At 39.1% G+C, this 13,249-nt stretch overlaps 1 protein-coding gene across 1 annotated transcript in view; it reads left to right on the top strand.

Moving 5' to 3' along the window:
* Positions 1-12,963, top strand: part of LOC122812230 (intercellular adhesion molecule 5-like) — a 423,548-nt gene extending 410,585 nt beyond the window's left edge. Inside the window, exon 10 of the mRNA XM_044084585.1 lies at positions 9,197-12,963. Within this exon, the coding sequence (XP_043940520.1) occupies positions 9,197-9,414 (218 nt within the window). The 3' untranslated portion in view covers positions 9,415-12,963. The remainder of the gene's footprint in view (positions 1-9,196) is intronic.
* The last annotated feature ends 286 nt before the right edge of the window (positions 12,964-13,249 follow it).

Below are 13,249 nucleotides of genomic sequence, written 5' to 3'. Positions count from 1 at the left end.
ACACTCCACCAGAGCTACAGCCACCTCCACAGCCTTCCTAACAGGGGTGGCTACAAAGGACATTCTAGAAGCTGCTACATGGAGCTCCGTGCATACATTTTCCAAACACTACAACCTGCCTTTATATTCCAGATCCCGAGCAGGCTTTGCTTCGGCAGTCCTGCAGGGCATTTTAGCTACACCATCCTTATCTTAGAGCCTACCACGCCCAGCTTGGCTATGGTATTCAACCCATATGTAAGGACTGCAGTTGCATTCTTGAAGGACATAGTACAGTTTTGTACCTACCATAAATGTAGATGTCCGATAGATATGCAACTGCAGTCAGGTTTTCCCTCCCTCCTACCCCTCTGTGTATTGGGTCCACTTCCCTCTTTTATACTTAGCTGGGGATATCTGTTATGGTGTATCTGTTTATTGCTATTGTGTATGTCTGGAAAAATTTTTATCCAGTTCTAAATTTAGCCTTCCTTGGAGGGCACCTGGCATCTGGGGCAAGAAACACTGAGGAAGATGGCATCGGCTGATGCTTATATACCCCGGCCGCTCTGACATCGGGGAGGAGGTGACATCAGCCGGCGCCGGACCCAGACTTTGGAATCCGGCCGACCGAGGGCTGCCTGAGGCAGGACAACCCCTCATATGTAAGGACTGCAGTTGCATATCTATCGGACATCTACATTTATGGTAGGTACAAAACTGTACTTTAGTTGTCCAGCAACCCTTCATCCAAGGAGTCATTATTCCTGGAGGCTTTCGGTACTGGCCTGTCTACCTCCTGGGTTACTCTGCCTGCTGATGAGCTTATTGAATTGATCTCTCGGCGGGCATGGAAGGAGCCTGACACAGTTGAACCCATACCCAGGAGACTGGGCAAGATTCTGGCACCACCTTCAGGGAAGGAGTTTTGGGCTAAAGGGTTGCCCATTGATGCCACCGTCATGGAGGTGGTCACCAGAAAATAATTTGCTGAGGAGAGTTCCACTATTCATTCCAATAACATGGAGTCTAGGGAGATGGACACATTTAGGAAGTGTGTCTGTGCTTCATCGACTTTCATTTTTAGGTCGCTGAATTATTTGGCACATTTTACAAAATTATAGAGGGATTTGATTAAGGAGATCTCAAATACCCTCTCAGGATCCGTCTCTGCAGAAGTCCAGTCCTCTGTGACTTCTCAGTTGGCAACCCTGCAACCTATTTTGAATTCATCAATGAGGGTTACTTTGCATGTAGCCAAAGGAAGCTCAAGGGCAGTGGGTTCAGGCATTTTCATCAGGAGACATGCCTAGATGTGCTTATGTGATTTCGGAGAACCCTTCAAGTCTTTATTCATCAATACTCCTTTTGGCAGCACATCTTTGTTTGGCCCGAAAGTGAAGGGCACTTTATCCAGGTGTAAGAAGGATGGAAAGGCCCTGTCTGCAGTGGGCATGCATCTTTCAACCCCTCAGAGATTGTTTTCAAGGAATCAGTGAGGTGGTCAAAACATGTGGTTTAGGAAACCCAGGGTCCTTTCAGGACACAAGTGCAGGAAATTCCCTGGGGCAGAGGGGGAACTCCAATGGTAGATGCCGCCCTGTGGCAGAGGAGGCCCACAAAACCAGGGTCCAGAGGTTCTTTCTTGGACAGACTCTACCAACGCTCCTGAAAGGAGGCCCAATTGCCCACCTCTGCAGCTAAATGTGACCTTAAGTATTTTACTTGGAAACCTGTTTTTCTAGTAGCCATTACCTCTGCTAGATGAATTTCAGAGATTCGAGCTTTGTCTTCAAAACCTCCATACTTGCTTTTATTTATTTATTTAACATTTGTTGACTGGGAAAGTCTGACTTGGACAGGGCCTGTTTTCAGCAGAGGCCCCATGAGATATGCTCCAAATGCATGTCTTTGGAATGATCTTGTGAGGCACTCTACTTTTGAGACCTCCTTTTAAGGAACTTACTTGATCTTTCACAAGGATAGAGTGATGGTACAAACTAATGCCTCCTTTCCTTCAAAAGTGGTATCAGAATCTAATTTCAATTAGTCCATTAATTTGCCAGTACTTTTCCCTAATTTTGCAAACAAGGATGAATACATGTTACATTTATTGGATGTTCACAAACAATTATGTTTTTACTTGCTTAGAACAAAAGACATCAGAAGAACAGACCATTTGTTTGTTTCCTTTGCAGAACTGAAATTGGGCAAACCAGTCACAAAAGTAACTTTAGCCAGATGGCTAACTGATTGTATTTCATTTGTCTGCAACAAATTGGTTATTACCTTACCACAACCAGTATGAGTTCATTCAACTAGGTCCATAGCAACTTCTTCAGTTCTTCTTTCCAGAGCATCCATGGACGACATATGTGCAGCAGCAACTTGGGCTACCCTCCATACTTTTATTACTCATTACAAATTGGATCTGGTTTCCAGGGGGAGAGCATCATTTGGTTCAACTGTGCTCAGGACTATCCTTGCTTAGAGTCCACCCGGGATTATAGGTAGCTGGGGACTCTGTCCCATCAGTTGAGGATAGAATGAAAATTAACAATATCAGATAAAGAAGTTATGTACTTACCATAATGTTCCATCTGTGTTGTCCTTTTCCATTCTTCCCCAGTTTCCTGCCCACCAACCCTCATCCTTTCTGTTCACAGACTTCTGGACAAATGAGCTGTTAGAGGGACATCATTGTCCTTGATACTGAGCTCCAAATATAGTTTCTTCCTGCACTGAGCATATACAATTTTACATCTTCTATATTTATGCGTGTTAAGCATTTCTTTTTTGGTAAAAAATCATCAAACATGATCTGCGGTAACTTAGGGATAGTGCATTGTGGGTAAGAGAGAAGTTTGAAAGGTTTTGGTACTCATGAGCTGTAGTAACGGCTGAGTCTATTTGAACCCTTCAGTTGAGGAAGAATGAAAATGGACAACACAGATGAAATGTTATGGTAAGTACATGACTTCTTTTTAGAGCTTCTTCCATTTTTTCCAGCCTTTTGTTATTTCAGTTGATATACCCCTTTGCCGTTTCATATATTTTACTCATCTGTGAGCACATTTTACTTATTTTTCCTCTAAATTATTGGAACCCATGTCTTGCACCAAAGCAGGAGCTTGAACTGCTTTTTGTTGAACAGCTGCAGTATTCTTCCCAGACAGTGGTTTTCATCAACTTTTCTAGTTGATTTTCTTTCAGGCTGTCTTAGTTTTTTCTTTGCAGGCATCCAGGTAGTGTGCTTACTAGGTGTAACCGAATCATGTTGACAGTTTCCCTTGCTATAGTTTCTCATTTTCTGTTTTCGCACTGTGAGAGCTGAAATAAAGCTGTTGATCAGTGTGCAGCCGTCTTGGAAGTTGGAAGACTTCCCTAGTTTGTCAGAATGTTGATCCTATCCTCGGGAAAGCTGTTGCTGCCATTAATAACACTCTTGGCCCCATTTTTCCTGTCAAAAAGAAACAGAAAACTAAGCATGGATCTACATTTTCTCCAGTGTCCTTAGACAGGAGTGAGAATTACTATATATGAGACCCTGTTCCACCCTGGAAGCCCCTTTTTTTCTTCCAGAAAGTCAGAATCTCCACATTTTTCTTTGGCAGCAGATAGTTCCAAACATATTAGTTCTAAAGATCATTCATCAAAATTACAGATGGCAGTTGGAGGAAATTCCTGCTTTCTAAGAGGTAACTCCTCATCCTCCAGACCATACACTTGTTTCCACCTGTCTGTCCTGTGGGGTGATAGAACCAGCTTCCCCTTCCCAGGTGGGAAAGGGTTTTTACAAAGGCATATTTTAATGCCAAAACTGTTTGTGGTAGTGGTCATATTCAAAAAGCTGTCACTTCATAGCCTTTTACCTCTTCTTCCTCACTCAATGTTCCTGGTGTATTTGAAAGATGCTTATCATCACATCCCTATTCATCCAGACTTCAGATTTTTCTTGAGGTTTTGTGTGTCTGAAGCAAATTATCAGTTCTCTGCCTTACCCTTCAAAGTATCCACTACACCATGATTGCTCACAAAGAATCTAGCTCCAGTTATAGCTCATTGCAGGCTACAGAGTATCCAAATTTGTCCAGATTTGGACAATTTTCTTATCTCTGCAAAGTATGTTTGAAAGTGTCAGGAATCTCTCTCTTGGGTGCGAGATCTCTTACACAAGTTAGAATTCCAAGAGAACATTCAGAAGTCTTTCTTAACTCCAACACACAGGATTGTGTTTCTTGGATGTCCATTTGACACCTTAGTTCAAAGAGCTTTTTTTTCCAACAGGAAAAATAGAGCTATATATTTTTATTGCTGTTTTACAAACTGTACTGATGTATTCTATCATTGTTAACCTTTTCTTATTATATTTGCTTTGTATTCTTATGAAATAATATGTAATGTAAATCTGCAATGTGTACTATGTATTTGTATTTTTCTGAAGCTTTTCTCCCCAGGACTCCATTGAAAATGGGCTCCTTGTGGCCCAATTGGACTATCCTGGCAAACAAACTGCAAATAAATAATAAATAAATAAAATATCCAGATGTATTTCTAGGGATTTCCACTGAGACTTTGGTCATTGTGAGGGAATAACTCAGGATTTGGGCCTAATGGTGTGTATGATCCTCATGATACCCATGGCAAAACTCCACATGAGAAAGATAAAGTTGTAGCTGAAGTATCTTTGATCAAAGCACCAAAACCCCAGTACTAGGGAAGAGAAATCACTTGGTGATGTAACAGATATCCTTGAATCCAGGTCTCCTGTTCTTACTCTCTCTTCCAAAGCAGTCAGTCACTGCAGACACCTTGTACTTTGCTTGGGGAGCAGTTTCAGGAGTTAGAAAAGTGAAAGATATGTGGGTTACCTATGACAGATGTAAATGTAAACTCATAAATGTAAAAGAGATACTTGCCTTGATCAAGGCCCTCAACTCTCTGAACCATCATTGGTCCCCAGGACCTCCACGGGTTGCTACAAACAAATCAAATTCATGTGGTACATTAACGAGCAAGGGGGAAACAGGTTGTACCCCCTTTGCAGACTAGCCATGTTATCTTGGGACATAGCTTCACAGCATAATCTCATTATACAGGCACCCTACGTTCTGTCACAGCAAACGTGTGTGGCAGACAAGCTGAGCAGGACAAGGGCAGACCCTCACAAGCTAGATCAGGGGTCTTGCAGGATTTGATCCACCTGTGTGGAGTTCCTTGAGTAGACCTATTTTCCTCTACCCTAAACAATCAGCTGGCAGATTTCTGTTCCATGGCTCCATGCAAGAAGGTCTGGAAACAGATGCCTTTTCTTCTCTTTGGACAGGAATCTCCCTATTTGATTTTCCACCATTTCCACTAATATCCAAGGAATGTCTGAAGATTCAGGAAGAGTCCCCCAAGATCATTGCTGTGACACCCTTTTGGCCGAGGCAACCGTGGTTCTCTCTTCTTTTAGAAATGGTCAGAGACAATTACCACAAGCTTCCTCACAGACTGAATTTACTCACACAAGAATAAGAGAATTTGATACACCCCAACACCAATCTACTTCAATTGAATGCTTGGATGATAGGGTCTTAATTCTATTTAGACACCAGATTACTGGGGATGTGCAGCAGGTACCAGTGGAGGCAGGAAAGCCTACATCTAGAACATCATATATTAGTAAATGGAAAATGTTTTTTAGTTAGTGCCAACAACATAACCAGCATCCATTCAAGGCTAGTTGTTCTCTGGTTTTACAGCATATGTGTGAGTTAGTGTTTTATGAACGTTCTTACTCCTCTATCAAGGTTCATTTACTGGCCATTTCAACACATCTGTCCATGGATCCGCCTCTTTCAATGCATTTACATGTCAAAATGTTTTTGAAGTGGGTTTTGCATAAGAGGCCACCAAGAAAACAAGTGGCCCCTCCTTGGGATCTTAATTTTGTGTTAGAGAAGTTAGCACTTTTTCCATTTGAACCAGCTAATCTGATTGACTTGACTTTCTTAACAATGGAAAACAGTTTTACTGATTGCTCTGACCTCTGCATGAAGGGTATCTGAGTTAGAAGCTGTGAGTCAACCCTATCTTATTTTCCACAGAGATGGGGTTTCTTTGAGAACTAATCCATCTGTTATGCCTGAAGTGGTATCCAAGTTTACTTTAAGGCAAACTGTCCATCTCCCCATTTTCTTTCTTGAACCTAAAGATGAGGCAGAAAGGATGCTTCATACCTTGAATGCCCACAGCCAACTTGGTTGCTATCTTGACAGAACTAAATCTTCAAATCATCAGACCAGTTGTTCATTTCTTGTAAATGTAAGAAGAAGGACCACCTCTGTCAAAACAGACTTTTTGAAAATGGTTGTCTAAAGCTATTACATTTTGTTGTATTCATGACAACAAAACTATTCCATGCAGGAACAAGACCCACTCTACCAGGGCCTTAGCTTCATCTTTGGCTTTTTGGAAAGTGTTAGATTTTAGAAGAATTCTAGGAACAACCACTTGTCCTCTTTTCATATGTTTATGAGGCATTACAAGCTTGATTTATTCTCTGTGTCTAGATTAGGCTTTGCTAGAACCATTCTCCAGGGGCTGCTGGACCCTTCCCCTTCCACCTCCCAATATAGTAATGCTATGGTAATCTAACTATGTCACTAAGGCTACTGCAGCAGTGACGAATAAGATGAAGATAGTACAGTTGTGTAAGTAAACTTACCATAACAGTAGATGTTCAAATGTTCGCTGTTGCAGTAGCCACTCTTTCACTCCATCTCTCTCTTGCTTTCTGGTGTATTGCTTATGCCTGAGTGTGGACATTTATTTTTATTGTTTCTAACATTATCCTTTCAGAGCTCAGCCTCCCTCACTCTTTTGGCATGAAAGCTCTGAAGGGCTTGGAGGCCAAACTTGTTTAGTCACATCAGGTTGAACTGACTGATGGTTTGGGTACATGGAAGTTGCTGTGAAGCTTTGGAAGCTGACCAGCAATTGTATCCTGTAATCTAACTATGTCACTAAGGCTACTGCAGCAGTGATCATTGGAACATCTACTGTTATGGTAGGTTTGCTTACACAACTACTTTCTTCACTGTCCTGCATCCTTATCTCATATGGTGATTTCAGCCTTTCTTTGATTTCTTGGAACCTTGCCTTCTTTCTAGACATTTGGTGCTCCCTACCTCTGCTAGGTAGCTCTGTTGTACAGGATCACAGGCTTCCTTACTTAAAATTTTCCATGCATGTACCCTCTGCAGTTACTACAGTTCTCATACTTTCTGGTTTTATATGGTTTAGGCTGGATAAGTTATCTCTAACCTGCTGACCAATGAACTGTATTGACTTTGTTTCTACATCAGGGACTACATTAGGCTCCCCAGTCATTTCTCATGGTTTCTGGAGATTTTGGAAAATGAGAAGTCTTTTCAAATTATTACATTACTGTTGATATAGGGAATCATGGTTACAAAATGTGGGACTGTAGCAGTTTGAATTTGCACCTGCACCTGTTAAATAGCGTAACACTTTTTTCCCACTGTATGACACCACATTGACAGATTTTGGAAAATAGGTCTTTTTTCTTTCAGATGTATTATGCTTTTACCGAAGTAATCATATTACCAAAATCTAATAGTACATTTAATTCTTGCTCATCTACTCTAAGTAAACACTGTGTAGTAGCAGTACAGTAGTAAAATGCAGTCTTGGCCTGGCAAGTCATCAGCTAATCACATTCTACAGCCTGTTCATTTTTTCACCTCCTTCGCTCTCTTGGAGTCACCACCTCATTTCTTGTCCTTGGTAATTAGTAATGTGCCCTCTATTACCACACAAAGCTAAGTATCAAAGACATGATGCCTTTTCATTTTTTTCTCAGCTGCTTTAGCAGGCATTTCTTTATACATGTTTTCATGAATTCATGTCAGTCCACTGAAAATATTTTAAACAAATTTCATTAATTCTAAAAAAAATGTAAAACAAACAAAAACCTCACTTTCAACAATCACAAGGAAGTTTATTTTTTAGGAAGGTCTGCACCCCAATGTGGGTGAAGACCCCTTACATCTACCCAACCTATATGCCAATTCCTAGTTTGCACAACTGTAAAGAAAAGTGCAGTTTCAAAGATTTCTGAAAGTTTTTTTAGCCAGTACACTTCAACTTTATTGGCATTTGAGTAAAAGTTGTTCATCAACTTCATATGTTGCCTTGTTCATCTCACAGGATCTTCCCTACAAAAGTTAAAATGGGTCTGCTTGTCTCATCTATTTGTAATGATTGCTGGCAAAGCTCTTTTAAAGTAGCCTATTATCAAATTATCCATCATTTTTTCTTTGCTGTTCACACATCTAACAAAAATTTAATGTGTTTTAACTCAAATAATTGTGCTGTAACCATCTTACTTCTAAAGAAGATCCAGTCATAAAATTTAAGAGCCTGAGTCTGTAACATAACCATTGCACTCACTGGTAAACTTTTCTTTAAAGTCACTACAGTTAGAACTAGGAATGTCTATAAATGCATGGATTAACCTTGCAAGATATGCTGCCGTGATCTGCACCCAACCAGAGCAGTTATAGCTCTTCTGGTCATCAGTCCTTTCAGGTTTTACCAGATAGGCTTCCAATTCCTCTGCACTATTAAGAATATTTAGCTAATGCTAATGCTCTTATCCCCTTGACAGTTGTGGAAGTTGCTCTTCATTGGTGATTATGTAGCCTCAGTGACAAGAGCACCTGTGGACCAACTCGAGAGGCTCACTTAATTCATTTGCCAGGAATACAAAAGTATTCTTATTTGCCATGAGGAAAACCTGCCGTTTGACCAAATAATTGGACTTTGACTAAATGCATCCAAAGCAGAAGCATTGAAAAAAACAGGGTGATTGCAGTATAAACAAACAAAAAAAAAAAAGAATAAGAAAAAAAGTTCAACCCTTGAGCTCTGGAAACAATGGTATTTAGCATAGGTGTGCAATATCTCTCTCATTGTTAATACTCTCTTGCACCACCAGTGAGCCCATTGTAAATGCAAAGTCTTTTAGTACTAAATGTCACTTCCTAAAATGTAAGAGTCAGTATAACAAAATCTAATAAATTATAGATATCTCTGTGGACTCCAGTCTTGTACAATTTCTCTTTAGGTAACTATACAGCACACTTGTGAATGTATGATATATGATTACATCAGTTCTCTGACTTTTGTTTTTTTCTTCTTTTGACAGCTATCCCATGGATACCGATAATCATAGTGGGTGTGATAATATCTTTTCTGGTACTAGTAATTATCCTCTTATATCTTGTGCAACATCAAAGGAAGACGGGATCATATGATGTGAGAGATCCAAAGAATAAAACAGTGTTACCGAATGGAGATATAAATCATGAAAAAGTCCCTCTGGCATCAAATAGCATTGAAATGTCAGACAAAATACCATTGTGAGAATAACGCTATCCTGGTGCCTACTTTTGTAAAAAGTGCCCTGATCAAGACGCACAGCATCATCCTGTTACTGAAAAAAAATCTGTGAGTGTTGCCACATGTTGTTTAAAAAGTGTAGCACCATTACAGATGGAGCTCAGACAATCCCAAGCCATTTGTTTGATGAAACAAAGTTGACCATTTCACACATTGTAGTAATAATAGTAATAGTGCAGATATGTTCATATGAGCAGTGGCTTGAAGAAAGTAGAAAACTGGGTTAGTGGTGACATAGACACTGATCAGGTGATACCATTTATTTTGATGAATATCAGTGAATCAGTACAGAGACTAAGAACAACGAACAGTTTGTTCTAACAAAGTACTGTCTGATTAATTTTATTGAACTTGCACAAACTGTAATATAAACTGTGGTATTTTATTATCATAATTTTCAGTAGTATCCGTTCAGTGTGAAATGTTTGAACTTTTTTATATGCTAAGAACTGGTTTATTTTGCACAAAGTTTAAATTCAGTGTCTCATGGGTCTTGAGGTCTCTGAAGAGAAGTGTTTATTCTAATTCACTTTTATACACTGTGAGCATGTGTAGTGGTAAAGGTGAGTTGTATATTGTAAATTTTTATTAGAACACTACGCTTTTCTTCATGAGGTACTATAAAATGTGTGTATTTTAAACACAACATAGTAAAGTACATTGAACAAATATTTATACAGAGAAGACAGAAGATGCACTAATGAATCACAAACTTAGCCTCTTGTAACTTTGGAGGGAACAGGCTATAGGGATAATACAGCAGAGAAAACAGAATTAATTTCAGTCTCTAGCTGCTGTCTTAATTTGTGACACTGACAAAGATCCATATCTCTCAGATTCAGTAATCCTATTTATAACAGTACACAAGATGTACCCCATAAGAACATAAGCTTGTGCATTACACATCTGTTATAGACCAGCTAGGGTAACAGGAGCATGTGTAGTCTCCAGAATACAGAATATAGTACGGTATGCAGATTTGCTATTTTAATAGTGCAAGCAACAGACAAATAGTATGGGGTAATGTTGGGATTCTAAATACTGGTATAGGAAGTTCACATAACATAGTGTACTTGAGAAGTACTGCAGTTGAAGCATGTTAAACGTTGGAGACAGTCATTGAAATGACTTTTCTGTGTGTGCTTAAATTTTGGGAGCACATATGTAGGCACTATTAGCAGGCAGTGACCTGTGATCAGCTATTATTTCACCTGGACAAGGACAGAGTGTAGAAGGAAGAGTAAAACTGTGGTCATCACATTCCAGAGATCGTAGAGCATTCATAACACAATGTGAGATGTGCAACACTGGTATGAAACTGGAAGTGAAGTGAAACCAATGTGAGCTAGCACAAGTAATTTAAGTCATTAGTAAGTATAAAGGAATATGAAAATAATCTAACTTTAAAAAAAGCACAGTAGTTGAGCAAGACTATCAGAGTGGTGCAGAGGAAGATGACACCATTAGAAAGGACTGTTGTAGTTAGAAGAGGGAACATATGATGGACAGTGTTGTTGGACTAGGAGATGAAAAGTAAAGAAAGATGACAAGAGGAGTAAAGCTGACCAAAGAAGTGACTACCAGAGAAAGAGAGAATATGTTTTGATATATGAGGGGAATAAAGAAACATAAATGCTAGCAGAATCACAATAAATGAAACAGGTGTACCATGTGTTAGTGCGGGAAAAGGAGAGATTCATAGAAAATGATTGGACCAGTTTTATTTTTGTTTTTCCTCAAAACATGTAATATAATGATTAAGAAGACAAAAGTATGGCTGGTTCACTGTAAGCTAATCAGACAGTCAGTGGTTTAAGATTGTTGAACTTTATTTGGTTAGCAGAACTAGAGGGTGAACTTTTCAGTGTCCTTAGCAGAAATGAAAACACACTGGTAGGTTTTTAGCAAACTAATCAGTACTTTATTCAAAGTCTTCCATGTGACCTAGAAGTGACAATAATCATCTGTGCTACATTTTGCAAACAAAAGTGGGACATCAGTAATGGATACACCAATGCTGGCCATGCAGAAATAGAACCTTTTATATCTACTGTACTAGAAAAAATGGCAGTGGAACAGGGTATAGCTTTACTGGGAACTGGGAAGGTTCTTCTAAAACTAAACTTTGATAGATTGGATCACTGGAGAAGGGGGTGAAGAAACATGAGGTTGATGCCTTTTAACGTGACTTAAGCAATAATTTTATCTATGTGCCCCCCATGAGACCAACTGAAAAGCTGGAGAGCTTTAACATCATGTTCAATTCACAGTGTTGATCAGAATTTGATTGGAGTGAAGACTAAATGTTCTTAGCTGAAAAAAAATATTTTCCATACCTATGGAATCTACAAAGGTTCAGGTTTCAGTACTGTGAAATTTAACGTCTTCAGGTGTAGCATATTGGATCAGCTAAATGGGAAGTTTTGCCAAAATCAAATTAACACCAAGATTCATTAAAAAACTAGCTCAAGAGGAATACGGCTAGGCTGAAAAAGGTTATTGTAACAGTCTTATGTTTGGAAGTCATGTTTATTGGGAGCAAATAGAGCAGGTTTAGTACACAGACAGGTCCAGAATACTGGAGTGACCAGCAGAGTTCAATATAGGGTCCGATGTCTGAAGAACGGCGTGAAGTGGGTGCAGAAAAAGGTTATCCAAAGACAGTATGGTATTGCTTATATTAGGCCTAATTAAGGGAGATGACCATATTTTCTCCTGGTGAATGGAAAAAGGAGATGGGTACATGCCTTTTAAGTGCTTTGTTAATGTGCTCTGAAGTGATGGCCTGCTGTTCTCTGGTGACAAACAGAGTGGTCAGACTGGTGAAAGGAAACCTCAGAACAGAAAGTTGCAACTTAAACAATGACTGTGATATCTGAGATGGTACACGTTGCTAGAGATAGTAGTTTTCTAAGGAAACCTCTAAACAGAAACCTGTTGCAACTTAAACAATGACTGTGATATCAGAGATGGTACAAGTTGCTAGAGATAGTAGTTTTCTTAAAAGTGATGAAAAGCCTTAGGGGAATGAGACACAGTAGGAGAAATGGCTAGAAGAGGAACAACACTGGGGAGAAGGAGAAAAAAAGACCAGTAAAAGAAAAAAAAATAGGAAGTTGGACAGTGTCCATTGCAAAAGCAATCAAATCTGTGCTGCAATGCAGACTAGATAAAATATATTTATTTTTGGCACAAATTAAGTGAAGATATTACAATCACAATGTCAGATACCATATTATAATCACAATGTCAGATACTAGCATGATTGTTCAAAGGAAAATACAGTAATGTCTAAGACCAGATGAGATTCACAAAGTTTCATGTATAACATGGGTTCCTCGTAAAATTAGCACAAAGCTGCATTTGCCATTGTATAATACCTTTTGTTGCCATGCCACTGAATGAACTATCACTGCCTGTAATGAATGATGTCATGGATGCTGCAGTAGATGTAACTTTAATAAGATGTGTTGTATTATTAAACTTGAGTTACAGAGTGATAAATAATACCAACCCTGACTGAGTTAAAAATCCTTGGTAACTCATGGGTGGCCAAGAGATGAGTCACTCTTAGTTTACACTCAATGAGTCTAAAACTCCATGTCATGTAGTGAGATAAGCATGACATCAAGCTAAAAGACTGAATAACTTAAGAAAACAAATTGTGTAGTGTTAAAGAAATTATATAGATATGTTCCTGCTATACATTTACAACTGATTTTACACACACACACACACACATATATATATATATATTTTTTTTTTTAATAAAACTCATTTTATTAAACTGGTGTTATAT

Source organism: Protopterus annectens, chromosome 9.part0 (assembly GCF_019279795.1).
Source record: "Protopterus annectens isolate FY-2018-M chromosome 9.part0, PAN1.0, whole genome shotgun sequence".
In the NCBI taxonomy this organism is placed as follows: domain Eukaryota; kingdom Metazoa; phylum Chordata; order Ceratodontiformes; family Protopteridae; genus Protopterus; species Protopterus annectens.
Note: the sequence above shows the minus strand (reverse complement) of the source record. Positions and strands in the feature narration are given on the sequence as shown.